General features: G+C 36.8%; 3 protein-coding genes across 9 annotated transcripts in view; all 3 read right to left on the bottom strand.

The window, feature by feature from the left end:
- Positions 1–818: 818 nt before the first annotated feature.
- ccr6a (chemokine (C-C motif) receptor 6a) lies at positions 819–4,163 on the bottom strand. Its single transcript, XM_081378605.1, has 2 exons — positions 4,067–4,163; positions 819–2,684 (listed from the first exon to the last, which is right to left on the bottom strand). Exon 2 carries the CDS (start codon positions 2,667–2,669, stop codon positions 1,533–1,535), a length of 1,137 nt encoding a protein of 378 aa, XP_081234731.1. The 5' UTR covers positions 2,670–2,684; positions 4,067–4,163; the 3' UTR covers positions 819–1,532.
- Positions 4,164–4,506: 343 nt separating this feature from the next.
- Positions 4,507–21,746, bottom strand: cep43 (centrosomal protein 43). Of its 7 annotated transcripts, XM_081379288.1 has the most exons (21): positions 21,607–21,737; positions 20,934–20,987; positions 20,765–20,819; positions 15,519–15,607; positions 15,210–15,347; positions 15,081–15,113; positions 14,377–14,433; positions 14,077–14,147; positions 13,071–13,132; positions 12,890–12,951; positions 12,731–12,811; positions 11,279–11,341; positions 10,015–10,226; positions 8,678–8,746; positions 8,406–8,480; positions 6,186–6,275; positions 5,948–6,066; positions 5,342–5,416; positions 5,213–5,243; positions 5,029–5,116; positions 4,508–4,660 (listed from the first exon to the last, which is right to left on the bottom strand). In XM_081379288.1, exons 1-21 carry the CDS (start codon positions 21,688–21,690, stop codon positions 4,586–4,588), a joined length of 1,683 nt encoding a protein of 560 aa, XP_081235414.1. In that variant the 5' UTR covers positions 21,691–21,737; the 3' UTR covers positions 4,508–4,585. The 7 variants fall into 7 exon arrangements, with proteins under 7 accessions (XP_081235415.1, XP_081235419.1, XP_081235417.1 ...); XM_081379289.1 differs by lacking the exon at positions 11,279–11,341 and having other exon boundaries at positions 4,507–4,660; XM_081379290.1 differs by lacking the exon at positions 8,406–8,480.
- Positions 21,747–26,227: 4,481 nt separating this feature from the next.
- Positions 26,228–27,513, bottom strand: part of LOC308698426 (myelin transcription factor 1-like protein) — a gene marked incomplete at its 5' end in the record, with an annotated part of 69,851 nt that continues 68,565 nt past the window's right edge. The window contains 2 exons of the mRNA XM_081378486.1: positions 26,228–26,630; positions 27,291–27,353. Coding sequence (XP_081234612.1) covers positions 26,490–26,630; positions 27,291–27,353 — 204 coding nt within the window. The 3' untranslated portion in view covers positions 26,228–26,489. The remainder of the gene's footprint in view (positions 26,631–27,290; positions 27,354–27,513) is intronic.

Here is a 27,513-nt window from a genome sequence, read left to right as displayed (position 1 = left end):
TGATTTTCACATAGCAACAGCTATCTATCTGTCACGATAGGATTTATTTTAATTTTAATAAAATAGCAGCTTCCTTGAAATTTTGGTTATGTTTGTCTTTGTTATGTCTAGTGTTGAGCGGCAATTATATTGGAGCTCTCTGTGCTCTTATGTTCAACATCAATAGGGGGCAACAGAGGATGCTTTTACTCAGCACTCAAATGAAGTTGGACTAGAAACACAGTCTCTCATTTTGACAAGGACAGTGTTACACAGAAAACATGTTGATGATCACAGGATCCTAACTAAGTTTTTGGGATGGTTCACCTAAAAAAAATAATGAAATAATTCAGTCATCATGTACTTACCCTCATGCAGCTCCAAAGCTTGATTTTCTGTGAAGGACAGTAAGAGCTGTGTGAGTTCTGTCTATAAATCACACAGACACAAATTAGGACTAAATGGTGGAAAGGTGTTATTCATGCACTTCTAAACATGCACTATATAGATTGTAGAAGTGAGCTTTGGTTCACGACAAAACAAATAAAAGTACTTCTGTGTTCTCTCCGTAATGGAGAAGTTCATTCTGAATCAAAGCAGTTAACCTGTAAGCTTGATTTTTTGGGAAAAGGAATATGTTAACCTGTAACCCTAGAGGCAAAAACGTGAAGATACGCAAAGAAAACATCAACCTGCTATTTTGAGCTTGAGCGAAATAGACAATCAACACTATCTGTAACTTCACTGTAACCAGCGGGGGAATCATTTTTGTAGAGGACAGTAATGTAAATGGGTATGCAAAGGTGTATCCAGGTAAAAGTCTCAAAAGTCATGGCATAATGTGCAAGTCTTTTATGTGCTTGACTTCTAGTAGAAACAATAACACCCAAACCTATGTGAGTTTCAAAAAATGTTAAATGTTAACCAGATCAGAAATAATATTCATGCATTATTGCAGCAGAGACAAACTATAAAAAGAGAAAAAAAGAAAAAAAAAAGTGGTTGACTCATTTGATCTATTTGTTACAGAGATGGGCTTGGTGAATTATGAAAGAAGCACTTGTTCTCATTTCAGAATGTCACCCTTCATTATATTTGTATTTTAATTCTTTGCCTAATTTATTTAGATAAAACAGTGTTTATATCTCAGGTACAAAGACAATGTGTACAACAGGTAAATAGTACAGTACAAATAGAAAAATAAAAATATTCTGCATTAGTACTACATATAGTGCACTTCAATTGAAAAATACAGAGGACTTTTTACACTTCGCTATTTTTACACATTGCAAAGAAGGAACGACCACACTGATCTCATCTGCAAATGGTTTGTATGTTGTTGTCACTTTTCTCAAAATCAAAAACATCAAAGGAAAAATACATTCCTTGAAAAATGCTGTCATCATTTCCTACTCACCATCATGTTCCAGTCAAAACATGAACACAAAAGACAAAGTCATACAGGTTTGGAACAACATGATGATCATTTTTGACTGATGCTAATCAGTCTGTCAGTTACAATGCTGGGTACGCCGCCCTTAATCAGCACCCAATCACATGGTAAACGAAGTGCCGTTGTCATTGGTCGAGCCGTCCATAGAGCGCCGCGTGGAAAGGTACATTTCAGTGGTGACGCGCGAGGACCGTCTCGCTGACATGTAGTTCTTCCCCAAGCACCAGATGTCCCGTAGGATCTTACGGAAGTGGTTTCTGAAATTCACTCCGATGAAGGCGTACAGCAGGGGGTTGAGACAAGAGTGCAGGTACGCCAGGCTTCTCGTGATGGCCATGGTCAATGAGACGGCCTCCTCGTGGCTGCATTCCTGCAGTTCAAACATGTTGATGGTGTAATACAACAGCGCTATATTGTAAGGCATATGGCAGACCACAAACACAAAGACCACGGTGAGGACCACACGCACTGCCTTGTGTCTCTGAAAGTTCTTGGCCCGAAGGAGAGTGACGATGACGCTGGAGTAACAGAATCCCATGATCAGCAGCGGCAAGAAGAAACCTATCGCCACCTGAGAGCTGGGCACCACGGTTTTCATCGCACGCGCCGTCTCGTTCGACTTAAACCAGAAGAAGCACACGTACTGCATGTCGTCGCCGTCCGTACTGTTAGCGATGCTGGTTTCGCTTGGGCCAGGTAGGTAACGCTCATAAAACACAAAGGTGGGAAGGGAGAGGAGCAAGGCCATGATCCAGACGGCTGCACAGACCAGGTGACTGTAAAGCAGAGTGCTCGAACGCAGCCGGTAAGAGCGGCGGGCTTGCACGATGGCGAGGTAGCGGTCTCCACTGATGCAAGCCAGGAGCAGTATGCCGCTGTACAGGTTCACACTGTAGATGCCACGCAGCAGCTTGCAGGACAAGTTCCCCATGGTCCACCCGTACTGCTCGCTGTAGATAATCAAAGGCAGGGCCACCACAAACAGGATGTCAGCGATGGCCACGTTCAGCAGGTACACATCAGTCATGGACTTGGTTCGCTTGTAGAAGGCATACGTCACGATCACGAGGGTGTTGCCGATGAAACCAGCTAAACAAATGATGGGGTGAATAAACAACTGGAGGAAGTTCTCAACGCTGACACTGCGCTCTGTCGAACACGGCTCCACGATATCAATATAAAAGCCTGAATAATCAGTGTCGTTGGAGTCTTCATAGTTCATAGAAAAAGAATCCATTTTTATCTTTTGAGACTGTTAGGAAAGAAAAGAATAAGAACATCAGTTGAAATCGAGCTCACGTGTCAAGATAAAACCACTTGACTGAAATCTAAAGTGGAACGAAGTTTAAAGATGGTATATTCAACCAGATTTCTGAATATAACTGAATAAGATGCTTGTTTAATAGCTTAATAAAAATAGTGGAAGTCCAAGGTGATAGCAGTGATCTGACATGTAGCACAGTTCGGGCGAGTTTGAGTCCCCGCATGGGTATATTTATCAATCCCGTCCCCCTCGCTCTCTCACTTCACTTACTGTCAGTTCTCTATACTATCCTATCTCAATAAAATCAAATCAAAAAAGGCAAATAATAATAATATTATTGAACTAAAATATGAGTGATTGATATTAAAAAATCAAAAAAATTAACATGGTTTTGTTATTAAATAGTTTTTCTAAGAATGCAGAGGCAGAAGTTTGTCATTGTTTTGTCGCTGTCATATACATTTTTAATATGCGAGTGTGAATTATATGACAACTTATGTTAAATCCAACTATTCCCTCAAGACCACAAAAAAGCTCATGTGCAAACATGGCTTTGTAGTTTGACATTTTATCTTTGCAGAAAGAGGATATCTGCATAAAATCAGGTCACGTACACAGCAAGAGATTCAATGCATACGACCTATTTAGTGGCCATTAGCCCTGGAGAGGATGTTCATCTGCGTAGCATTTCTCAACCAAATTACTACTTTCCATGCATTCATAAGTTTTACAGCAAGCATCAAACACGGAAAGCCGGACATCTGATACCTGTCATGTCATGCAGGTTCCAGGAAACATAAAAAGTTAAAAGAAACTGAAAAAAACCCTGCGCTTATCATAGATCCAAACAATAAACATAAAAGCATCTTTCTATGTTTGCATGTCATAGTTGTTTAACAGGGGCAATGTTAATTCAAGAACACATACAGAAAGAGCTTTGTGCACATGGAAAAAAACTCAGAGGAACTAAGGCATACAAATATTTTAAGTCTTTACAGGGTTGCTGTTTTTTTTTTATAATGTTAATAATGTTGTTCATGACTTACAAAATTATGCAGATCTATTCATTGCGTGGAAAAAAGTATTTCAAAAGACAAAAAAAAAAAATATTATATATATATTTTCAGAGACAAAAGCACTTAAGTCTTTCCCCTAATGGGTCAATAAAGTTAAGTGTCTCACTTGAATACACATCCTGCACACTAAAACCTTCCAATTTAAATATAAATTGATTCTAATTTGTTGCCCACAACTCAAGACTAACATAAATCTCCAGTCTGCATAATTAAATATGCAGAAATATGTAAAACTTGCATTTCCAAATAAAAATGTAGCATGTGACTGAAACAAAAAAAAAAGAAGCGACTTACCCGTATCTACACCAACAAGTCTAAAGGAATGCAGAACGAGTTTTCAGACTTCTCTTCCTTCTGTTTTCTGATGAGGAAAGACAACTTGGGCAGGGCCACGTTACATAAGAATGACAATTATCTGACCTGTAAGCAGGAGGCGGCGCTTCACCGCTGCTTTACAGGAACATGTCGGTGTAGGTGTGAATGTCAGACCATCAAAGCTGTCTGATACATGTGTAGTACTAAAGATTATGGTTTCAAAAAGAGCCATCCAACAGATGTTTTATGCACAGTTCAAAGTCTTATTTCAGAGCCAATTCTACAGCACTCTCAGACTTTAAAACAGTTACACAACTTAATGATCTGTTGTTGTTTTTTAAATGAGAACTACATTTTCTATCCTTTCATTTTTGTTCTTCCATTCCAAAAAAAAAAAAAAAACAGGAAGAGGCAACAGTCAGACGGTAATTCATTATTTATTGTCAACTAAATACATAAATACATAAAGTACAAAATAAGGAACTGATTAGTTAGATGTCAAGCAACATCTTCCATGTAGTCTGCACCCAAACTTATCTGTGAAACGCTCACATCCTGAGTGGTTTCATCAAGCTACAAGAAAAAAAAGCGAGAGAAACCAAATCAATAAGATGCTAAATCAGAGTCAAGGTCAAACTTTTCAAAAGTCACTTCCTCATCGGGCCTCTTTAACCACCCATCTTTTCCATTTCCAAAACATCCCACTCTCACTTCTTGACATTTACACAATGCACGCTTATCAATAAGGCCACTGTTAACATTTGTCCTTCTTCACATAGAATGGTGAAGTGGGACCATAATTAAATGACATTCTTTACAAGCTTTATTATTGGAATAGTTTACCTCAAAAACAATCAAGATCCATAATCATTTAAAATCCTTTTGAAACAAGGTTTAAGATGCAATGTCAACACAAATATTGAGGATGGAGACAACGATACCTTATCACTGATGTCAGGCCCCTCTATCGAGACTTCCTCTATTTCCTCGTCGATGCTCACTTCACTCTTAGAGTTTTCAGAACGATGACTGAAGAGAAACGAGAGAGATCAGAACACTTCGTTAGATTCAGACGGAGCAAAATAACATGAGACCTGTGAAACACCTCATGGGCACAGTCTTTACCTGTTGAAGTCATCGTCATAGTCATCTTCATCTGCAAAGCACGTTTTTCAAAAAGAAACGAGATGTGACGTTTAGACGGGTTGTTTGATGTTTAAGTCATTGAAAACTATATATGATGATATTTCCTACCCTGCAAAAGGGATCTGGTTTTCTCATTTGGTGTGGGAAAGTCTTTGATGCCCTTATCTTTAGAACTAGATGTACCTAAGACAACAATCAAAGAGAAAAGATATTACTGTCAAAATCATTTCAGTCAGGGGAATCTTTATGCACTTTGTGAGTTGATTCAATTTCAATTCAAAGAGTCAGGATCTGACTCAGATGATTCATGAATTTTGGATGGGGTAAATTCTGTGTAAAGATTAAATGGCATTCTAAAATATGTCAGCTCCGCCCACAAATAGAAATAGTGGGTTTAAAAATCAGAAGCAGCTCCGCAGCTTTCATTTTGTGTAATGGAAATGGTTCAGACTGACCTAATTTCTGTGCAAATACGTTCATTCCCTTTAAATATTTTGAACTTTTCATCCTTTCCTTTCATATTGTTTTTTTTAAGATGTAAAATAAAGCATTTTTTCCACCTCTGAACTAGCCACAGTTTTTATATGCACGGTGGATGTTGCTGCAGAGCACAACTTCATTTGCACTTTTAAATAATCATATTTAGCGTTCAATTCTATCGATCCAGAATCATCTGAGAAGGAATCGTGATCGATTTCACAACTGGCTTTCTACCATTCTTGTCAGATGAATGATCTTTTTGGCTGCTCTCGGCAGAGATGGATCCTCCCACGCTCTTTAGCTGCGCGTCTGTGGTGAAAGCTTTTCCTAAACTGCTGCCCGAGCCTTCTCTCCTGAAAAACAGACAGGATGAGACTGCATGCACTCTGTAAAGCGAGCTGACATCCATATGAGAAGTGGACGGAGAGGGAAGTTATATGGCAGGAGACAGACAGGAATTATCCCAGCTCACCTGGGTTTAAAGTCAGCTCTGGGCCTGTTATCACAGTCAGAGAGCATGTCCTCTCCATCTCCCTCTTTATCACTGCCTATAGCAGACAGGCTGAGGCCAGACAGAGCAACATTGTATGTTCATCCACACATACACATACACATACACATGATAGCCAGAAGAACAAGGTCAGGGATATTAAGAGAGAGAGATACATAGGAAACATGCAGAACAAATGCAGACAAGGAAAGAAACGAAAAGGATAAAAGGTTTTTAATAAAACAATTATGACTGTAGCCACTGCAGTACGCCAGTTATTTTGGTACCAGTTACTGGAGTTTCTTTTTGACAGTATTGGCTAATGGCGTTATGGTATGAACTACACTCACCTAAAGGATTATTAGGAACACCTGTTCAATTTCTCATTAATGCAATTATCTAATCAACCAATCACATGGCAGTTGCTTCAATGCATTTAGGGGTGTGGTCCTGGTCAAGACAATCTCCTGAACTCCAAACTGAATGTCAGAATGGGAAAGAAAGGTGATTTAAAGGACAAGTTCGGTATTTTACACTTAAAGCCCTGTTTACAGATCGTATCTGATGAAATAGAACGGGTAAGATTAAAATTTGGACACATGCTGCTGTTCCGAGAATTTTAGGTTTATTTCGCTTTCCCCCCCACCCCCACAATGGATGTCTATGTGCACTCGAACATTCATTCCTAAAACACATTAAACTTTCATTTACAAAGACGTGAAACTCACCGAGTGGTCAGGGGTGTTCACTGGTATGTTCACTCAAAAATCGCTGAAAATGATGCATTCCAACAGGTTTTATCATAGTTTTTGTCCAACTCCATTGACTTGTATTGGGTGAGCTGTGTGAGGTACGGTATTACTCCGCCACTTCTTCTTCTGCTTCTTCTGTGTATTCAATGAAATGCCAGTGGTTTGCTTGCAATTGGCAAAGGTGCATTATCGCCACCAACTGGGCTGGAGTGTCTATTATTCAAGCTCTCAACGGAAGAATCTACGGGTGTGAGACGTTTGGAAAAATAGATCCACAGTTTTACAACGAATGGTAAAACACCTGTTGGAATGCATCATTTTCAGCGATTTTTGAGTGAACATACCAGTGAACACCCCTGACCACTCGGTGAGTTTCACGTCTTTGTAAACGAAAGTTTAATGTGTTTTAGGAATGAATGTTCGAGTGCACATAGACATCCATTGTGGGGGTGGGGGGGAAAGCGAAATAAACCTAAAATTCTCGGAACAGCAGCATGTGTCCAAATTTTAATCATACCCGTTCTATTTCATCAGATACGATCTGTAAACAGGGCTTTAAGTGTAAAATACCGAACTTGTCCTTTAAGCAATTTTGAGCATGGTATGGTTGTTGGTGCCAGACAGGCCGGTCTGAGTATTTCTCAATCTGCTCAGTTACTGGGATTTTCACGCACAACCATTTCTAGGGTTTAAAAAGAATGGTGTGAAAAGGGAAAGATGTGCCGTCAGTATGCGGCAGTCCTGTGGGCGAAAATGCCTTGTTGATGTTAGAGGTCAGAGGAGAATGGGCCGACTGATTCAAGCTGATAGAAGAGCAACTTTGACTGAAATAACCACTCGTTACAACCGAGGTATGCAGCAAAGCATTTGTGAAGCCACAACACGCACAACCTTGAGGCGGATGGGCTACAACAGCAGAAGACTCCACCAGGTACCACTCATCTCCACTACAAATAGGAAAAAGAGACTACAATTTGCACGATCTCACCAAAATGTCAGTTCTTAAGGCGAAAGGGGGTCAAACACAGTATTAGTATGGTGTTCCTAATAATCCTTTAGGTGAGTGTATATCACAAAATTGTGATAGCCGCAAACAACACTTGTAATGAAAGTAAAAATCAAAAGGTGGCAATTTTATAATATTGGAAAGTCTTATCACAGTTAACATGATGTTATTTAATAAACGAGACATTATTTAATTAGTAAAGCTCATAAAACATATTTGTGAGTCATTTAAAGGAGGCGGTTCAGTTATTGAATGCAATTGTTACTCTGTGTGTAAGCTTATTTAGCTCTCTAAAACTGAACTGACCACTGTATTCTGCTGCTTTAAGATCAAACTTAACAAACACACAACCCCAGTGGGGGTAAACAACCTGATTTTGCAACCATGGGTTAAGATGGATGCAGTGGGCTTGAATGGCAGTGTGATCACACCATGCACACTCACTCATTGAGGCTAGTGCCCCTCCTCATTTGGGATAAGGATCGCCCTGACAGGCTTCCTTCCCTCTGCCAGGGCTGACTTCTCAGGAGGGGAAAAACACAGACAGAGCACAGACACAGTTACAGAAAGAGGGCGAGAGAAAGAGCGACAGGAAACAAAAAGCAAAAGAGGGAAAAGGTGCAACATACAACAAAGTTCCAAGATCTACCCGTTATGTTGTCAGTCAAAAATCATAGTAAAAATGCAAATATACTCAGAAAACAGGAAGTACTTACTCTTTTTGACTATAGCTTTTTTCAGAAAGCCTCTGTCCTGAATAAAGCTTATCTGCCGAAGATAAACCGCTGTTTTCATGTGCAGGATTAAGAGGCAAGAGTGAAAAGGAGAAGATACAGGTCAGAAAAACAAAAACACTTCTCTGTATCTCATCTAAGAGCAGTTATTTGAGGTCTTTGTTTATAATTGTAACTGATGGGTGGGGGCCCCATCATATTTAAACAGTAAAACATGAACTACAGTTATGTGCTTCAAAAACAAAAAGAACCCAGATGAATGTTTCTGAAATTGCAATCAAAGGTGTCAGTGGTTTAGATCATTTCAATTTTATTTGCTTTTTCAGTTTAAGTAGAACATGTGGGCACTGAAACAGTCCTTGTTCAAAGCTGAGTGGAAATCTGCTCCCACAACGACACTCAAACCAGGATTAAATGGCTTGAGGATGGTTGCTAGTAGGCATTTCTACCCACACGCAGTATTCAAAAGCCTTACATGGTGTCTACACTGAACGCGAGCGGCTATAGCAGACAAAAGCAAATAGAATCCATTATAAGAAGTGATGCAGTCTACACTAGATACAATGCGACACGACAAATTCCCAACAGTTAACTGATGCCCCGCTCTATTTCTGACGTACTTCAAGTGCTCGTGCTACTTCTGACACAACGCACAAATGGATTTGCAAATGTCGATTAGTCGCGTCCAGTGTAGTAGATGGCCTCAAGCTGTCAAGTTTCCAACATGTAGAGGATTAGTAGGGTAATTATCAATGTATTCGTTAAAATTTCTTTGAAAAATAAATCAGTTTTCAAACTGACAATTAAATATGTATTTGAAACGGTTAATTTAATTCATGTTTTTTTTTAAATGCAGTTGTATGTAACAATAAACATATAAATTGATTAACATATTAATTTAATTTTTATATATAGTATTTAGAAATTGCTCTTCTTTATGCCTTTGCCAAATGCTTTTCTTTCTGCCATCTGAGCAAAATAACATTCCGTTGGACAGTTTACACTTGGGAACTTGGGAATATTATTTATTTTTTTACATTTATTTTATTGTTACATTTAACTAACATTTTAACTATGACCTAAATAAACAGTTTGTTTATTATTTGTCAATTTGAACAGAGATTTATATATTTACATTTACAATGACATTTCTGAATTAAACATAATTTATGTCTTTTAAGTTGCAGTCAATACCAACAGTTTGTCACCTATAATTCCCAACTTTCATTTAAAATGAATGACTTCTTGATACTTTGTCAGTGTGAATGTTCTACATGAGAAGCCATGATTGTTATTTCTCCTAGTGAAGGTATCCTTACCAGCCATAGGTCTTCTGAGGTTTAGGAAGAGGATCATCAAAGAATGAGTCTCCTTCCTCATCATCATCCTCCAGTCCAAATTCCAGTGCTCTCCTCAGTGGGGTGGGAAGGTTTTTCCCATTCCCTAATCCCTCCTCCGACCCTTCAAACACTTGAACAGACCCTCTGTTCTTCTGAGACCCCAGTGTTTCACCAGGTCTTCTTTCTCCAGCCTATGGCAAAGACGCAATTTAATCAACATACTGTAATAATAACGTCATCAAAAGGCCACAAGCTACAGATTTCATCTGATCAACATGAACAATGAGCACCATCTGCTATGCTCATGTAAAGTAACTACAGGTTTGGAACCAACGGTATCCCATAATTAATTTGAGTGTTGTGTTTACAAGTGGTGTATTATGAGCAAAAAAAAAAAAAAAAAAAAAAAAAAATCAAAGAAGAAAAAGTCCCCATTCACCCGCGTAGTTTTAAAACATGACATTCTCAAGTAAAATTGCCTGGAACTTCCTGTTAATAGAGGATTAAAAGATTAGAAGAATATTTGACTTAAGTTACAAGAAAAGTGGGTTGTCAAAATGCCCATTCTGAAACTGTCCCACATCAATGTTAACCTTTCAACTTATGCTGAAAAAAAACGCAGCGTCATTCAACCCACTCACAAATTGATCGATTAGTTTGTATAGGACAACTTCAAAAGAGGGTTTTTACTTGAGATGAAATGTTTCAGAATTAGTGTACATTATCTAAAAGTAAGTGATTAGACGAGTCGACGACACATGCAGATAATCTGGTAAATAATCTGTGTTAGTAAGTGTTAAAATATTTTCACACTAGTACTGGGTGACTAGCAGAAGCCTGGTCAGTACCTTTGCCCTTAAAGTGTTTTTTTTTTTAAGACTGATCTCGTTTTTATTGTGTATTAGCTTAAATCTGCTCTGCAATAGCCAGTTTACTATATCAAGTGCTAAGATGGTTTCAATTCAACCATGGGCTACGTTTAGCACCATTACACATCATAAGCGCTTTCTGCATCTCCATCTTGACTACTAAGCAGTAATTGTGTCTTGAGACATGAATTTCACTTGAACATGTGATAACAATAATGGAAAGAGGCACAAATCTACCTGGTTACTTCTACCAAGTAACAGCTAAATGTGTGCAGACACCATCCATTTATGAATCATTTATGTGACCTAAAGAAAGCCACATGGTTGAGCTGATCAAAAGCTCCTGTATCAGAGTTGACGCGCGTGTGCTTTACCTTTGGGCCAGCATTTTCTTCCTGCGCTGAACTGTGTTTAACAAATCCTTTATACCTGGGTATCTGAGCACCAGAATACAACCATCAGCTTCCCTTATACAACAATGACATGCTAGCCTCACTAAATCATACACAGATTTGGAAGGAGACGTGTTAAAAAACAAAACAAACAGGATGACCTGCTACAGAATTACAAATGCACAGAAAACTGAACATGCACAGATGACTGCAAGCAACAAAAAAAAAAATGCAGGCAAAAGTTGATGACACAAGACCTATATCTATTCACAGCACGTTCACTGGCATGAAATTTGGGAAGAAATAATTAATCTCTAACAATGAATAAGCTTTTTGTATTTATTTTCATTTTCTTTCATTTAGGGCCATATTAAACACAATTGGAATTATTAAAAAAAAAAACAGACACACAGTACCTGTCAAAAGTTTGGAAAAAATTACTATTTTTTATGTTTTTGAAAGAAGTCTCTTATGCACATCAAGCCTGCATTTATTTAATCAAAAATACAGATTTTTTTTTTCTATTTTAATATATTTTAAAACATCATTTATTTCTGTGATGCAAAGCTGAATTTTCATCAGCCATCACTCCAGTCTTCAGTATCACATGATCCTTCAGATATCATTCTAATATGCTGATTTATTATCAAAGTTGGAAACAGTTGTGCTGCTTAATATTATTATTTAAAACCTCTGATAGTTTTTTCAGGATTCTTTGATGAATTTAAAGTTAAAAAATAAAAGCGATTATTTAAAATATTTTAAATTGTAATAATATTTCACACTATTACTGTGTTTTTTTTTACTGTATTTTTGATCAAATAAATGCTTCCAAACCTTTGACCGGCACTGTATATGCAGATATATATTTTTAGATTATGGTCGAAAATGAATAAAAATAAATAAAATCTAGCGAGGGCATATGTGTGTATAAATCTTAATTTAAAACGATCACCTTGTTGTGTGAGACTACATTCTGTGCAGGTCACAAGTGCTGTGGTAAAACCCCTTTGCCCTTTGTGAGTCAAAATACAATGACTGCATGAAATTACTATTGTCCATCACCCACCATCTAGATGAACGATATAAGATCTGCTGATGAATCACACACAGGAAACACTGCTACCTATCACTACACGCATCTTCTATTCATAAAACAAATGACGTTTTAGGGTTAAACTTAATGGGCTGGATGAAATGAAAATTAAAAAGAGATGAAAATTGTGCATGCTATAAAACAGAAACGTTTGATAACACATTGTGGGATCTGCACGTAAACAGCCAACCAAAAGTGATATTAGACGCGACAAAAAGCAACTCATATTTGATATTCAACAAAGATTATAATCTAGTCAGAAGGTGAGAGGAAAGTGTGTGAGAGAAAGATAAGCAGAGACAGAAAAACAAACACAGAAGGACAGGAAGTCAGTTTACCTTGCTGGCGGAAGATGAAATGATTCTATCTTCAGCAGTTTTACTTGAGGAGTTAAGTGCATCGCTACTGTCACTGGTAACCTATAAAGGATATTACTGACCTCATTATATTGGTACACAACAGACATCACAAAAAAGAACGCATTTAAGGTTGCTTACCACACTTCGACACTGTATGAAGAAGCATTTGTACATTCCTAGGAAGTCCTGAAAGTCTATAGCTATGTAAAGTTATAGAAAACAGAAAGAAGTGGAAGACAAAACTCCATTAGCAACTATTACAATGAATGACAAGAAACCCTAAAATGGTGGACAAATAAACACGATCATAAAAACTTACTATCGTTTGTGTCCTTGCCTTTGGCTTTGAGTTCCTCAGTGACGTAACTGTCCAGCATGTTTCTTTTTATGTGCAAATATGAAAAGAATCAAATTAGTGAAATATGTGGCAATTTATAGCAATCGCAACAGAAATGCATTAGGTTAACACTACAGAACAATAAATACTATGAATTGATCTTTTATAATGCCTTCACATTAAATGAATAGTTCACTTAAAAATGAAAATTCTGTCATTATTTACTCACCCTCAAGTTGTTTCAAACCTGTATGAATTTCTTTCTTCTGTTGAACACTATATTTTGAAGATAACCAGACAGTAGATGGACCTCCATAGTATTTTTTTTCCTACTATGGAAGTCAATGGGGTCCATCAACATTCTTCAAAATATCTTCTTTTGTGTTCAACAGAAGAAAGAAATTCATACAGGTTTGAAACAACTTGAGGGTGAGTAAATAATGACAGAATTTTCATTTTTAAGTGAACTATTCATTTAAGAGACCTTTATTCAGATTTGTGAATACACAAATCTGAATAAAGTGCTGTATAATATTTGTGCTGTATAAACAAATTCACCTTCATTTATACAGCGCTTTTAACAGTATAGATTGTTTCAAAGCATCTTTACAGTGATAATAGGAAATTAAAGTAACAGAGATTGTTTTGGCTTTATAGCAGCTCTAGAATAAAGTTATTGTCCAGCTAAAGTTAGTTTTGATTGATTCACTTCCGTTGCAAAGATCATTAGTCATTATCTTAGGGGCCGCTAACACGACACCGTTCTAACAGAAAACCCTGTTCTGAAATACACTCTGTTCCAAAGTCATGAGAAAGGCCATGACCACAACGACAAGAACCTCAATCAGACATGATTACAGAAGAGCAAACCAACAATGTGGGAAGATGTCAACACTCTCAGTCGTTACATAAATGACGGTTTCAGTACCAGTAAGTTCAGATATTTCCTAGAGTTCGTGGCATTCAGAGTCCACAATGCTGAACAAACCTGCTGAACTGTGGGAAAAGATCAGCGAAAATGCCAATAACCGCATCTCTGTTGATCTCCCCACTTCTGTTCTGTAAAATCAAATCAAAAGATTAAAAATAAAATCACTCACTAATGTTTTTATATTCATTTAATCCTATGGTTATTAATTACCAAATTATAGTTATTATTACTATATAAATTATAATGATTTCTTATTACCAAATGAATAATAAAATAACTAAAAAGTAATGAATACTTATTATTTTATAAATGGGTACATTGTATTAATTATAAAGTAATTTAAAAAAAAAAAGTTACCTTGTCATGACTGTCAAATTTCTTGCGGGCATCAGCAATTTGACGTGGCAATAATTCCTAAACACATTAATACAATCATTGCAGATTGCACTCTAAAGAATATCTATTAAACATCATTTAAAATTGATATTTAAATATATAAAATTGTATATTTGTTATTTTCATACACATTTTTCATATAAATCACATGTTTGGGGTAATCACATTGAGCACCTAAAAACAAGACACAATATCACAATGCACAATCATGAGACTATAGTATTTAAAGTCTCGTCTGACACGACAGAAGTCACGCAGCGCAAGTGGCATGATTAAACAAATGCACGTAAAGCGCCCGCAAAACAAGACAAAAAGTCTAGAAGTAGGACAAGCTTGTTTTGCACAAGTATCTTAACAGGAAAACCTTTTTTTGCAGCACCACCTAAAGATGTTCATTTACATCATGCTTCCCTTGTGTGACCTGAATAAATCGGCTGGGGTTTGTGATGTGGGGGTAAACCGGTGATATGAATCAACCCAAGATGTGCTTCTCCAACCACAAGTGAAATAAGTGGGTTAGCACTATTACTAGTCTGAGACTGGATCTTCTCCTGCGAGTGCATCAACCCTACCTGTGCTTACTGTACGTGTGGGTGCAAAAACAGGTTACAAAGAGATCTAGAGAGATAACGTATGGACTGGACCAGATAGCGGTGGTAAAGTACCTTGGGAAAAGTTCTCTCAGTCACCCGATCTCCCTGAGTAAAGAAGACAGGAGGGAAAGTGAGAGAGTCACTCAATCTGAAAGGCATGGGTTGATCAGACTGGCTGAAATGAAGAGCATCAAAAATCACCTCGGTGAAAATGGAGGTCTTGTCCTTATGCCGGCCCCTCTTCACCAACTCTAGCAGGAGAGGGGTGTTTTTATTCACCTCCGATTCGGAGATGCCAAGCTCTTTAGACAGAGTTTCACGACTGTCGAGCCCATTCAGCTAAACAACACATAATAGAGTACGTTAGTTTTAGATGAAAGAGATGTGGGATCACAGAGGATACAGTATATCACATTCAAATCAATGAATGCATGCATGAATTTCTGAAAGACAACTCAAACCTTACTGCGTATATATGACAGTGTTGCGTATTATGTGACACTGACGTACCGTGCTGATTTCAGGTTGAAACACAGCGAGAGTGAAGTCTAAATTGAAGACTTGCAGGAAGTCAGTGATAAGACCTGCTACCAAGCGCCCTGCAAGAAGAGTAAGACAAGCTGAAAATGCAGAATTTGCATATTTATTAAATAAAAGATATTGTTAAATATTGTTAAAAAGTCTAAATCGTGTAATGCCTTGCCTAAAGTTTTAACAAGCACTAGATTATTTATTTATTTTTCTGAATTTATTCAGTTTTCTCATCATTTTATAAACACTGTTCATCCCGGGCCTTTAATTGGCTGGCAATAAAACACCATAAGATAAGTAGATACATTTAAGCAGAAAGATAAATTGTTGGACACATTGTTGCATTTATTTGACCCAAAATACAGCATCTGAAATAGAAAACTTATGTGACATTATAAATGTCTTTACTGTCACTTTTGATCAATTTAATGCATCCTTGCTGAGTAAAAGTATTAATTTCTTTAAAAACAAAATAGAAATCTTACTGATCCCAAACTTTTGAACGGTAGTGTATAATGTTACAAAATACTTCTATTTCAGATAAATGCTGTTCTTTTGAACTTTATATTCATCAGAAAATACTGACTATTTTTTACACAACTGTTTTCAACATTGAGGATAATAATAAATGTTTCTTGAGCATTAAATCAACATATTAGAATGATTTCTGAAGGATCATGTGACACTGGACACTGGAGTAATGATGCTGAAAATTCAGCTTTGCCAATACAGGAATAAATTACATTTTAAAATATATTTAAATAGAAAACAGTTATTTTAAATTATAAAATATTGTGAAATATTTTATAATTTAAAATAACTTTTTTTTTGTTGTTTTTTTTTTATCAAATAAATGCAGTCTTGGTGAGCAGAAACATTAACATTTAAAAAAAAAAAAAAAAAAATCTTACCAATCTAAAACTTTTGAATGGTAGTGTATAATATCTCTCTCTCTCTCTCTATACACACACACACACACACACATACATATACATATATATATATATATATATATATATATATATATATATATATATACATATACATACACACACACACATTTTTACAAGGTAAAAGAGTAGCAAAACTCGAGCACGTCGTAGATGTGAATTTGAGAACTTGTACAATAAATATTCGTACTTTTACATGAACATTTAAACTCACAGCTCCAATGTGAAAACCTGTAAAATAAAAATCTGAAGTTGAATGTTGAAATTTGCACTTGCAGACAATAGTCACAAACCTGTATTCTGAATTTGAAGCTGCAGACTAGTAGTCACAAATGTGTAAAATGCCATTCACAGAAATACAATGACAGACACAAACTTTTAATATATATTTGCATTTATTATTACATTCGCAGTACAACCTCAATTAGGCACTTGCAACTTCTCAAATCTGTCACTGCAATTTCAAATTTCACGTGCAGGTGCAAAACTAACTTGTGCACTTGAAACTCAGTGATGGCGAGAGAGAAAGGGGGGCAGGAGCGGGGGTGTTCAAAGGAGCCGTTTTATTGGTTGGCGCCTAGCCAATGAAATAGGACTTCTATTGTACACGATGATGTCACGAAACCAGCGTCCTCAGGGACTCTCTGAAACGCTAACATGGCTTAATGCATTAGACTGATATTAAAAGAAATAAATGATATTATCAAAGTCAGTAAACACCATACTAATAATGCATACTACAGAAAAGCAGATGAGCACAGAATATGAACGCAACGCGTTTAATTAAGACAGTGGTATTAAAAGACCAAACTCAAGAAACACCATACAAATAAAGCGTACAGAAAAGCAACTGTGCACAGAATATGAACGCAACGCGTTTCATTGTACGTTAAGCATTTTCCTCCCATAGAAAACCAAGAAAACGCTTAATGAGGCTTAATGGACCAACAGTTATAAAAAAATAAATATATATATTTTTTTAAATTCGTTATACAATTTTTAATAAAACACAGGCAGCAGGTTTATTTGCACTGAACACAAATTTGATTTCTTTCGTCATCTGTGCTCATCTGCTTTTCTGTAGTATGCATTATTAGTATGGTGTTTACTGAGTTTGATAATATCATTTATATATTTTAATATCAGAATAATGCATTGAGCCAGAGAATGTCTAATAAGGGGAGAACTTCCACTCTCAGTAATCTTCCGGCTTCTGAACTGGTTGCAGTTCCACTCTGGTTCCATATGAGGGCGCTCACAGGACGAGTGCAGAATGAATGGAGGTCTATGGAGCTATACTATGGAGCGAAATATGTGCCATAATTTAACAAACAAATCCAGCATTTTGCAAACAAACTCAATCTACTTTGCAAAGGAAAACTCGACTCGCAAACAAACTCAATCTACTTCGCAAAGGAAAACTCGACTCGCAAACAAACTCGATCCACTTTGCAAAGGAAATCTCAACTCGCAAACAAAAAGAAACCAATGTGTAAGCACAAAGGTCACAAATGCGTCCAGGCAGATTTTCTCACAAATACGTCCAGGCAGATTTTCTCACAAATGCGTGCAGGCAGATTTTCTCACAAATGTGTCCAGGCAGATTTTCTCACAAATGCGTCCTGGCAGATTTTCTCACAAATGCAGTTGAGCAACTTCCTCTTCTAAAACAGTAGATGGCGCTAAACTATAGGCTAATTTAGCGCTAGTCTCCCAGGAGAAGCACTGATTTGAAAATTGCCTTTGCCTACAGCTGAGGAAAATGACCGGGGAAAGGGGGTGTTTCTGTCTTATTTGATCTATAATTAACCTTTTTGAGGTTTTCTCTTGCCAAACGTTTATTGCATATCTAGACAGAAATCCACATTAGCACTTAGTAGCACTTCACTCTCTAGGATCGGGGAATCTATAAGCTGAAAGCTCTGCCATCTTGTTGCTTTTTGTCATTTTTTTCTGCATCGGACTCATGCGAAATTACTAAATTAGTGATTATGTCTACACTTGAATGAATCTATTTCTTTCGTTCTCTATAAAGTAATGAGAACATTTAATTTAATTGAAAGGAGGCTCCCACTTATTTATTTATTTAGCCTAGTTGGAATTCAGTCAGCTTAACAATTAATGTAAAAAAATAATTAATGCAAAAAAAAAAAAAAAAAAAAAAAAAAATATATACAATTGTTTCTTATCTTGCCTGTGACGTAGCCTATGCAGTGCCCAAATTATTATTTTGGACACACAAATGAAACCCGCTGCTCAATTAAATGAAATGTTCTCATTCATTTATGGAGAACGAAAGAAATAGATTCGTTCAAGTGTAGACATAATCACTAATTTATGGTGCTAATGTGGATTTCTGTCTAGATATGCAATAAACGTTTGGCAAGAGAAAACCTCAAAAAGGTTAATTATAGATCAAATAAGACAGAAACACACCCGTTCACCGGTCATTTTCCTCAGCTGTAGGCAAATGCAAGTTTCAAATCAGAGCTTCTCCTGGGAGACTAGCGCTAAATTAGCCTATAGTTTAGCGCCATCTACTGTTTTAGAGGAGGAAGTTGCTCAACTGCATTTGTGAGAAAATCTGCCTGGGCGCATTTGTGAGAAAATCTGCCTGGACGCATTTGTGAGAAAATCTGCTTGGACGCATTTGTGAGAAAATCTGCCTGCACGCATTTGTGAGAAAATCTGCCTGGACGCATTTGTGACCTTTGTGCTTGCACATTTCTTTCTGTTTGTTTGCGAGTCGAGATTTCCTTTGCAAAGCGGATCGAGTTTGTTTGCGAGTCGAGTTTTCCTTTGCGAAGTAGATTGAGTTTGTTTGCGAGTCGAGTTTTCCTTTGCAAAGTAGATTGAGTTTGTTTGCAAAATGCTGGATTTGTTTGTTAAATTATGGCACATATTTCGCTCCATACTATACCCCTCAAAATCCACTATTCTCAGGATATAATTTTTTGTCTAGTAATTTGAATGTTGTATTCGAAAGGAGATGGAAAGAAATTACACATTGCTGGGTGTTAGATTTTTTAGAGTCACTTATTTGCTTTAAAAAGTCAATGACGTCATACACATCGTACGACCAGAGATACTGCTTTACGGCAATCCTTCAGTCACTTTGGTGCTTTCCCGCTCTGCACTTTCTTTTCTCTCGAGGCATCGACAACACAGCTGACACAGATAAATACACGTGCTAGAAGAGTTTTTGTTTTGTTGTTTTAAAAGACCATGCCGAAAATACACACACACACACGATGCCATCAAGCTATATCTCTGGTCGTAATCAGTCCTTCACTGACCAATCAGCGTTCATTAGCAGAATGCTAGCGTGTTATGGGCAACAACAACTCAACCTGTAAGAAATCGAAAGGACATAAGTACTCGTTCATTCAACTTTCGACCTATAACCCATGTTGAACTTGCAAAACCTACAATCAAATCTGACATTTCTCAACGGCAATCGGGTCAAAGAGACAAATTTAGCCGTCTAGCTCCATAGACTCCTATTCATTTTGCACTCATGGGTGATCGCCCCCAGTGGAACTCTGGTGGAACTACAACCAAAATTCGGTACAATAGGACTTAATAGGGAGTGGCCAGGCTCTCCGTACACGGGCTCTGATTGAGCCATGTTAGCGTTTCAGAGAGTCCCTGAGGACGCTGGTTTCGTGACATCATCGCGTACAATATAAGTCCTATTTCATTGGCTAGGCGCCAACCAATAAAACGGCTCCTTTGAACACCCCCGCTCCCGCCCCCCTTTCTCTCTCGCCGCTACTGAGTTTCAAGTGCACAAGTTAGTTTTGCACCTGATATATCGCGAAAAGAGTAGCAAAAGTCAAGGCGCGAAATCTGAAATTGCAGTGACAGATTTGAGAAGTTGCAAGTGCCTAATTGAGGTTGTACTGCGAATGTAAGAATAAATGCAAATATTACAAGTTTGTGTCTGTCATTGTATTTCTGTGAATGGCATTTTACACATTTGTGACTACTAGTCTGCAGCTTCAAATTCAGAATACAGGTCTGTGACTATTGTCTGCGAGTGCAAATTTCAACATTCAACTTCAGATTTTTATTTTACAGGTTTTCACATTGGAGCTGTGAGTGTAAATGTTCACGTACAAGTAAGAATATTTATTGTACAAGTTCTCAAATTTACATCTACGACGTGCTCTCGAGTTTTGCTACTCTTTTACCTTCATATAAAAGTTGTATAATGTATGTATTCCACCTGTAAGTAATCTCATCAAAGCAAAACTTTTTGGAATCCAAACTTACCATCCTTCGTGTTGAGGGACTTTTTCAGGTTTTCATTCACAAGAGGCGTTTTATTCTATTTAAAAGAGTTGACATCTAAATGACACATTGAATCTTGCAGATCGCTCATGCAAAAAAATACAATGAATGTAACAGCATTTAATCAGCAAGATAATCTACTTCTAATTACCTCAACTTTGTCCTGCTCCTCCAAGGCAAGAAAAACAGCTGCACGCAACTCTGCCTGTAAACCAGAGAGACTTATCATCAGTCCATATGTCCTTTAATCAGACATATTTATAAAAGTACAGCACCAAACAGACCCGGGATCAGTACAGCTCAAACTGCAGAGATGTTACTGTAGCTGCAGAGTCAATAAAGAAACACTATTATGTACAAATACGGTATAATTACAAGATTTAAAAGGGTGGTTTTATCCATAGCGGGGTAAAGGAATTATAATACAGGTTAAACCAGATTATTTGCGGCCTGATCATTTCAGATGACTTCCTCACCTTGGCCAAATAAGATAAATCAAGAAACTTTTGCACACTTGCCGGTTAAATAAGAATCATGATTAGTTTAGCACTAATATTAAAACAGCCAAGAACAACAATGACACTGTAACGTTAGGTCTCATCTTTAGTGATATGAGGGGAAATTGAACAAGGGCGCACTGCCATAACGCAATGTTATCACAACAGTGGCTGTTGTCCATTTGTTCCCATAACAACTTTAGCATCCCTATGCTATGCTGCTAACAAACATTGTGCTTAGAAAACGAAATATGTCCCGTATGAGACAGGGATTATTCCGGCCTCATAAAGACTTTAAGCGTGTTTCGAAATAGACAGAAAAAGTACCTTGATTTTATTCAAAACACCACTGTTTTCCAAGTTTTGGATCAGTAGATCTCTGAGTTCCGTGTCCTCCTCCGTCGCAGACATCTTTAGTTTGCGTCATGTGACAGACTGGCTCATGCTGGAAACCTGCGCACCTTGGCGGCTGTCAATGGTATTGCAAATGGGTTCATAGTGGACATGTGTGCAGTCCATAGACTGTAAGGTGCAGTCACAGTTCAGCTGTGTATGTTCCAACCATAGACTGTAAAAAATAGGTTCCAACCAGGTGTTCCAGGATTGTTTTAGAGTCAGCGGTTCTATACATCAGCTGCCATTGAAATGGGATGGATGGAATCATACAGATAGCGCTCTGCAGATATAAATAAGACCTCATTGGCTGGGACTCGCCGTAGCTCATGAATATTAACAAGGTATGTTCTCCAATTAATATTCAAACCCGCAACAAGTATGGCAAGCTTAATTATAAATTTGCTAAATTTAATAATAGTATTTCCCCCTTGTGCTCCCTTTGTCATCAGGTTGATGAGACAATTATTCATTTATTTTGGGAATGTATATATTGCAAAATCTTTTGAGTTGACTTTTCAAACTTTGTTAAAAGGTATCTATCTTTAAACTTCTGTATAAGCCAAAATTTTTTGTTTTTTGGTGAGTCTCTGAAACTAGACTCTTATCATGTTAAATTTATTTTCAACTTGCTACTTTTTCTTGCCAAATTTTATATTCACAAGTGCAAATTTTCAAAGAAAACTCCTTCTTTTTTCATTTTTAAGAAAGATTTTGATATATATTTAAATTCTTTGAGGTACTCTTAAAAACTCTGCTGCGTGTAAGACTCTGCAATGGTGTCAATCATTTAAGCTAGTTTAATATTTTTTATGTTTATGTAATGTAACCCTTTGTATTGTGTATTGTTCTTTGTTTATTGTTGTCTTGTTTTGTATTTGTTATTGTTACAAATATCACCAAAATACAAGTATGGCAAGCAAACATTTAATCCTTAAAACCTACTAGTATCTATTTTCATGCTACTAGTAGCCTACTTATTTTTTAGATACTACTCTTTTCCATTAAATTCTAGTTGGCCTGCTTATTCATTAGATACTAGTGCTTCTTCTTTAGGCATGAAAATATAGACTAGTAGGTTTTAAGGATTAAATGTAAAAACGGCTTGCCATACAACATGGTTGTAATTCACCTCCAGGTTCTTCCAACTGCTAGTTTAATAGAATTACTTGTGTCAAGCGTATTCAGTGACTTATTTATAGTATATATATATATATATATATATATATATATATATATATATATATATATATATATATATATATATATATATATATATATATATATATTTTTTTTTTTTTTTTTTGTGGACGTGCTTGTGCAGTCACACTTTGTGCTGTGTATGTTCCAACCAGGAGTTTAAGGATTGTTTTAGAGTCAGCAGTTCTGTACATCAGCTGGCATTGAAATGGAAGTGAAATTGCTGACTTTTTTTGTCATGACAAAAAATGGAAGTTACTGAACATGTTTGACACACATAGTATTTACCATTTCACAACAAATTAGGGAAAAGTTACTCCTATATATGGGTTATTCCTTTTATTTCCTGTATGGGTCATTCTCATAGGTCTTTCTGTGTAACTGAAAACGAATATTACAGTGTTGTCATTTATTTATAAATAAATATTTATAAATTAAAAAAGGTATAAAAGTTATGCTAGAAATACGTTTCGCTTAAGCTGTGGCACGGTGACTATTAATGATAGCTTATTTACACAAAAGTATATTTTTGGGGGATCTGATTCTGCAAGTCAAGCAACTGCCACTGAGACGGATTGTTTGCTCCATATAGGCTACCTCCTTGATGCAAACTAAGTAATGATTTAACCCTTGTATGGTGTTCGGGGTCTGTGGGACCCGTTTTCATTATTTATCAATAGAAAAATGATACGATTAATTATTTTTTCAACCTCAGACTCATTGGGCTTGGCTCACTTTCTGTTAAGAACATAAATCAGAGCACATTTTCGATGACCACACACAGTACACCTCCATATTACACACAGGATGTTCGGGTCCACTGGACCCGGGTTTAATAAAAGTGTGGAAATTTTAGGTCAGGGCTTTCTGTTATTGTGTGTGTATGAGGACACAAATGTGAACACCACACAAGGGTTAAATAACATAATTCAAAAAAGTCATTACAAACTTATACCGGTATGTTGAATAAAAGGGACATGTAATGTGGCAACACAATTTTTATTGAGTAAGAGATGTCAACACCAGCATGATAAAAATTGTACAAAGTTCACAATTTCAAAATGAAATATCACTGCAACTTGTGATCTTAAACACTTAGAGCAAAAAAAGTATCATACCAACAGAAATCATGCCATGTGGTTGAAAATTAAAATAAGAGAGAAAAAGATATAGCTAAAGAGCTGGATAGAGGAAGAGAGCAAGAGACATTAAGAAAGCTATGCTTCTTTATTTTTTAATAGAAAAATCCTGGTTTAAAATGGTTAATTAAAATCCATTTGAAATGGAAACTTGTAACCTGATGATTTCACAATTATTAATAAGAAAAGTATTCTGCATTCAAGCATGTGACACCATAGATAGTTTCTATTTAAATAGTCACAGATAACCTTTTGAAGTAGATAGTACAATATGTGCCAACTGAAAATGAGCAGCGGAATTGTGCTTAAAATCCCTTTTCCTGTCAAATCAGTTATGATAGTGGATGAGAGGATATTGTATTTTGCTATCAGTGTGTTAAAAGCGTTACTATCTTGGAAATTAGCTGCATACACAAAGCTTTCGGAGAGAGAAATGTGCTGTTGTTGGGGAGGAGATGTCTGGATATTACAGAATGATAAATAAGAAAGACTAGCACCTTTTGCATGAGCTCTCGGAAAACACAATGCTAGTCTTGCTAATAGAAAAGAATAGATTTTCGTAGACGTTCAGCATCAACCAGAGTCATTTCACACTAAAAAATCACTGTGACAGCTTTGACTCATGCTCGATAAATACAAATAACTTTAAAATCCACCACTGAAAATCATCCCTATTTCTGGCTTTGCTTGATGCTTTCAACGGGCTTTGACTGAATGAAGACGAACGTGGGGTTCCCAGACTATAACTGTACATGTTCTTAAGATATGATGGAGTAATATGAACCGGTCGTGTCAGTAAACGACCCTCACTGTTATCTAGACACGTGCCACGTCGCTTCATAGTTTAGTTATCAAAAATGAAAAGCATCCTGCTTCAATTTCCTTGATTCGTAGAGCTTAAAGTGCCGCTGATTTCTCATGAACGTAAAAAACAAAAACAAAAAAATCAATGAAAGTGAATCGCAGGTAACCACAGAAGGCAAGCTGACCTCTCTTAATACTGTGTACAACTGATTGGAGTTCATTAATCGTTTGCATTGCTGAAATACGACTGTATTTGTTGTGCACTGGTGACCAGATGAAATCTCTACATGATTGCTTGGACAAAATCTACAAGACAAGTGCTCCATTACTATGACACAATGACGTATGGATGGTGACATTAACCCTGTATATCCAGCACACTGGTAAACTAACATTCACACACAGATTTACTTTCTTCAAAGAAAAAACCAAACAAAACCAAAAAACTTCCCACAATTCAAACGTCTGGGCACCTCCTTGGTCTCCTGAAACAAATAAAAACACCAAAACATGGAAACAAAGGTGTCCCTGTGCAAAATCGAACATGAGAAATGTTAAATCATAATGCATTCATCCTTTTGGACTTGATCACCCATGTTTAAACCGTAAAACATGACTGTATTAAAAGATTTATATAAAACTTAATACTTTACATTTAGTAAAAAGATTCATCAGCTTTCTACTATGGTAAGAATAAGAAATTGCATATACCCAAACTTTTGCATCCCATATCTAAATAAATGATTGATTCGTTGTCATATATTGCTGATATTCTATCGTACTACCACTAACATTTTACGCTCATTAAATTAATAATTAATGTTGGATTGTCTCCTTGAAATTTTCTGTGGTTGTTGGCCTCAAGCAGCCGGGCGTTACATTTAGAGAGCAGACTTTGAAAATATTTGAGAAGTTATGAAATATTTCTTGGGATTTACACCAGTGAGTTTCCGTGTCATGATGTTTGCTTTCACAAGTTTTTTTTTTTTCTATTTTTCCATCTATTTTGGGAATTAAAAAATAAATAAATAAATAAATAAAACAAGCAAAAAATGAAACAATACACATACTGCATTAGAGTGCCCACACTGACCACTATAAATATGATTCCGAAACCAAAAGACGTTTCTCAATATCGTTACAAAATGTACCCAAAATCGAACCACAAAAATGTACCACTGTACACCCATTGAACAGCCTTGCACAGCACATTAGTTCCCATTAGTTCCATAAAGAGAAGCTCAGATCGAAGCTGATTGCCCTTACATTCCCTCAGTGTATCCCCTCTGCACCTCTTTAGATTTAAAATAATGGATGGTTTTTGTTTACAATTAATAAATACATATACACTATAAAATGTGCATACATTAGCAGCTATAAACAGTACATCACATTATGTCAGGTCATATGAAAAATGTACAAAACATGAATGTTCCTCAAAACATTTGCCATTGGTAGTCGTCATCTTAAAGCAAGGCAACAAATAAGTTATGTATTTTTTTTGTTTGTCAAAAGCATAACAGAATCATAAATAATGCCAAATAATACAATAAATTACAGCAGCAAAAAAATCATACTAGTTATCCATACTTTTTTACATGATGGGTTTCTTTTGTTTCTTATCGATTCTTAACGCTCATGACCCCATGACTCGGCCGACAGCCAATCGCAAAGCTACACTTGGATGCCTTGAACCGCTTGCTTTATGTTCTCCAAAAGGGCCTTGTTCTCCGGACTCTGGTACTGGTCCTGGTGAGTATACATATCTGTCAAAGTGCTCACATAAGTGTCAAAGTTTTGCTCGTTCATCGGCTCCTGCGGAACAGATCGGGATCATTGGCGGTTGAAAACAAAATCAATCATAAAATGTTCAACCAAACACACAATTAAGACATAAAAGGGAAGGGAAAAGAGGATATTTTAGGGAGGAATGAACCCACAACGCCTCGTTTAAAACTAAATATCAGCTAGGGTTTTATAGAAAATACATCTCTGGAAATGCAGGGCTTGACCAGTCACATTAAAATGGTCACTGTTTGCTGGTCGAAATCAAACGTAGAACTACTGCAATGTTTCTAAAAAAATATATATATCTGATGGATAACAAAAGAATTAATGCACATACATTATGTATGCATGCACTGGTGTGAGATTCATGCTCATGAGTATGTAAGTTATAGTGATGTCAAACAGATCGCCATGAGTAGCAGACAGATATCGATGAGCATCACTGTGCCTGATAAAAATAATGTGTTTTACATGAGTTTCCTACCAAAAAATAAATATGGCTCATATTGCAACCCCAGCTTTCTTATCGCTATACCCCGAAGTGGTCAATATGTGTGGCACTGATACACTTTATGGACCTTGATGCATACACGTCGTAGTGTGTGCTACAAAAGGGGGAGGACTAGGGGGAGGAAAATGATAGTGAGGAGAAGGATAAAGTTAGACTATGGAAAATGAATCTCTTACTCTGTGGGGCATCTGTAAACAGCAGTAATTTTTAACAGGGGCCTCTTTCAGTGGCATCGGTTTCTACAGAAGGGAGAGGTGTAGAGAAAAGACTATTAGCCTGGCTGAAAGCCAGAGGTCAGTGGTCTCAATAAAACTGACATACTCGACTTTACACGTGGAAGTACAGAACACCACACCGCAAAACATTTGCTATTCCTCAGCTTTTTTTGTCTTGTTTTCC

The sequence above is a fragment of the Scardinius erythrophthalmus genome (assembly GCF_964197995.2).
Source record: "Scardinius erythrophthalmus genome assembly, chromosome: 11".
Taxonomy (NCBI): Eukaryota; Metazoa; Chordata; class Actinopteri; order Cypriniformes; family Leuciscidae; genus Scardinius; species Scardinius erythrophthalmus.
Note: the sequence above shows the minus strand (reverse complement) of the source record. Positions and strands in the feature narration are given on the sequence as shown.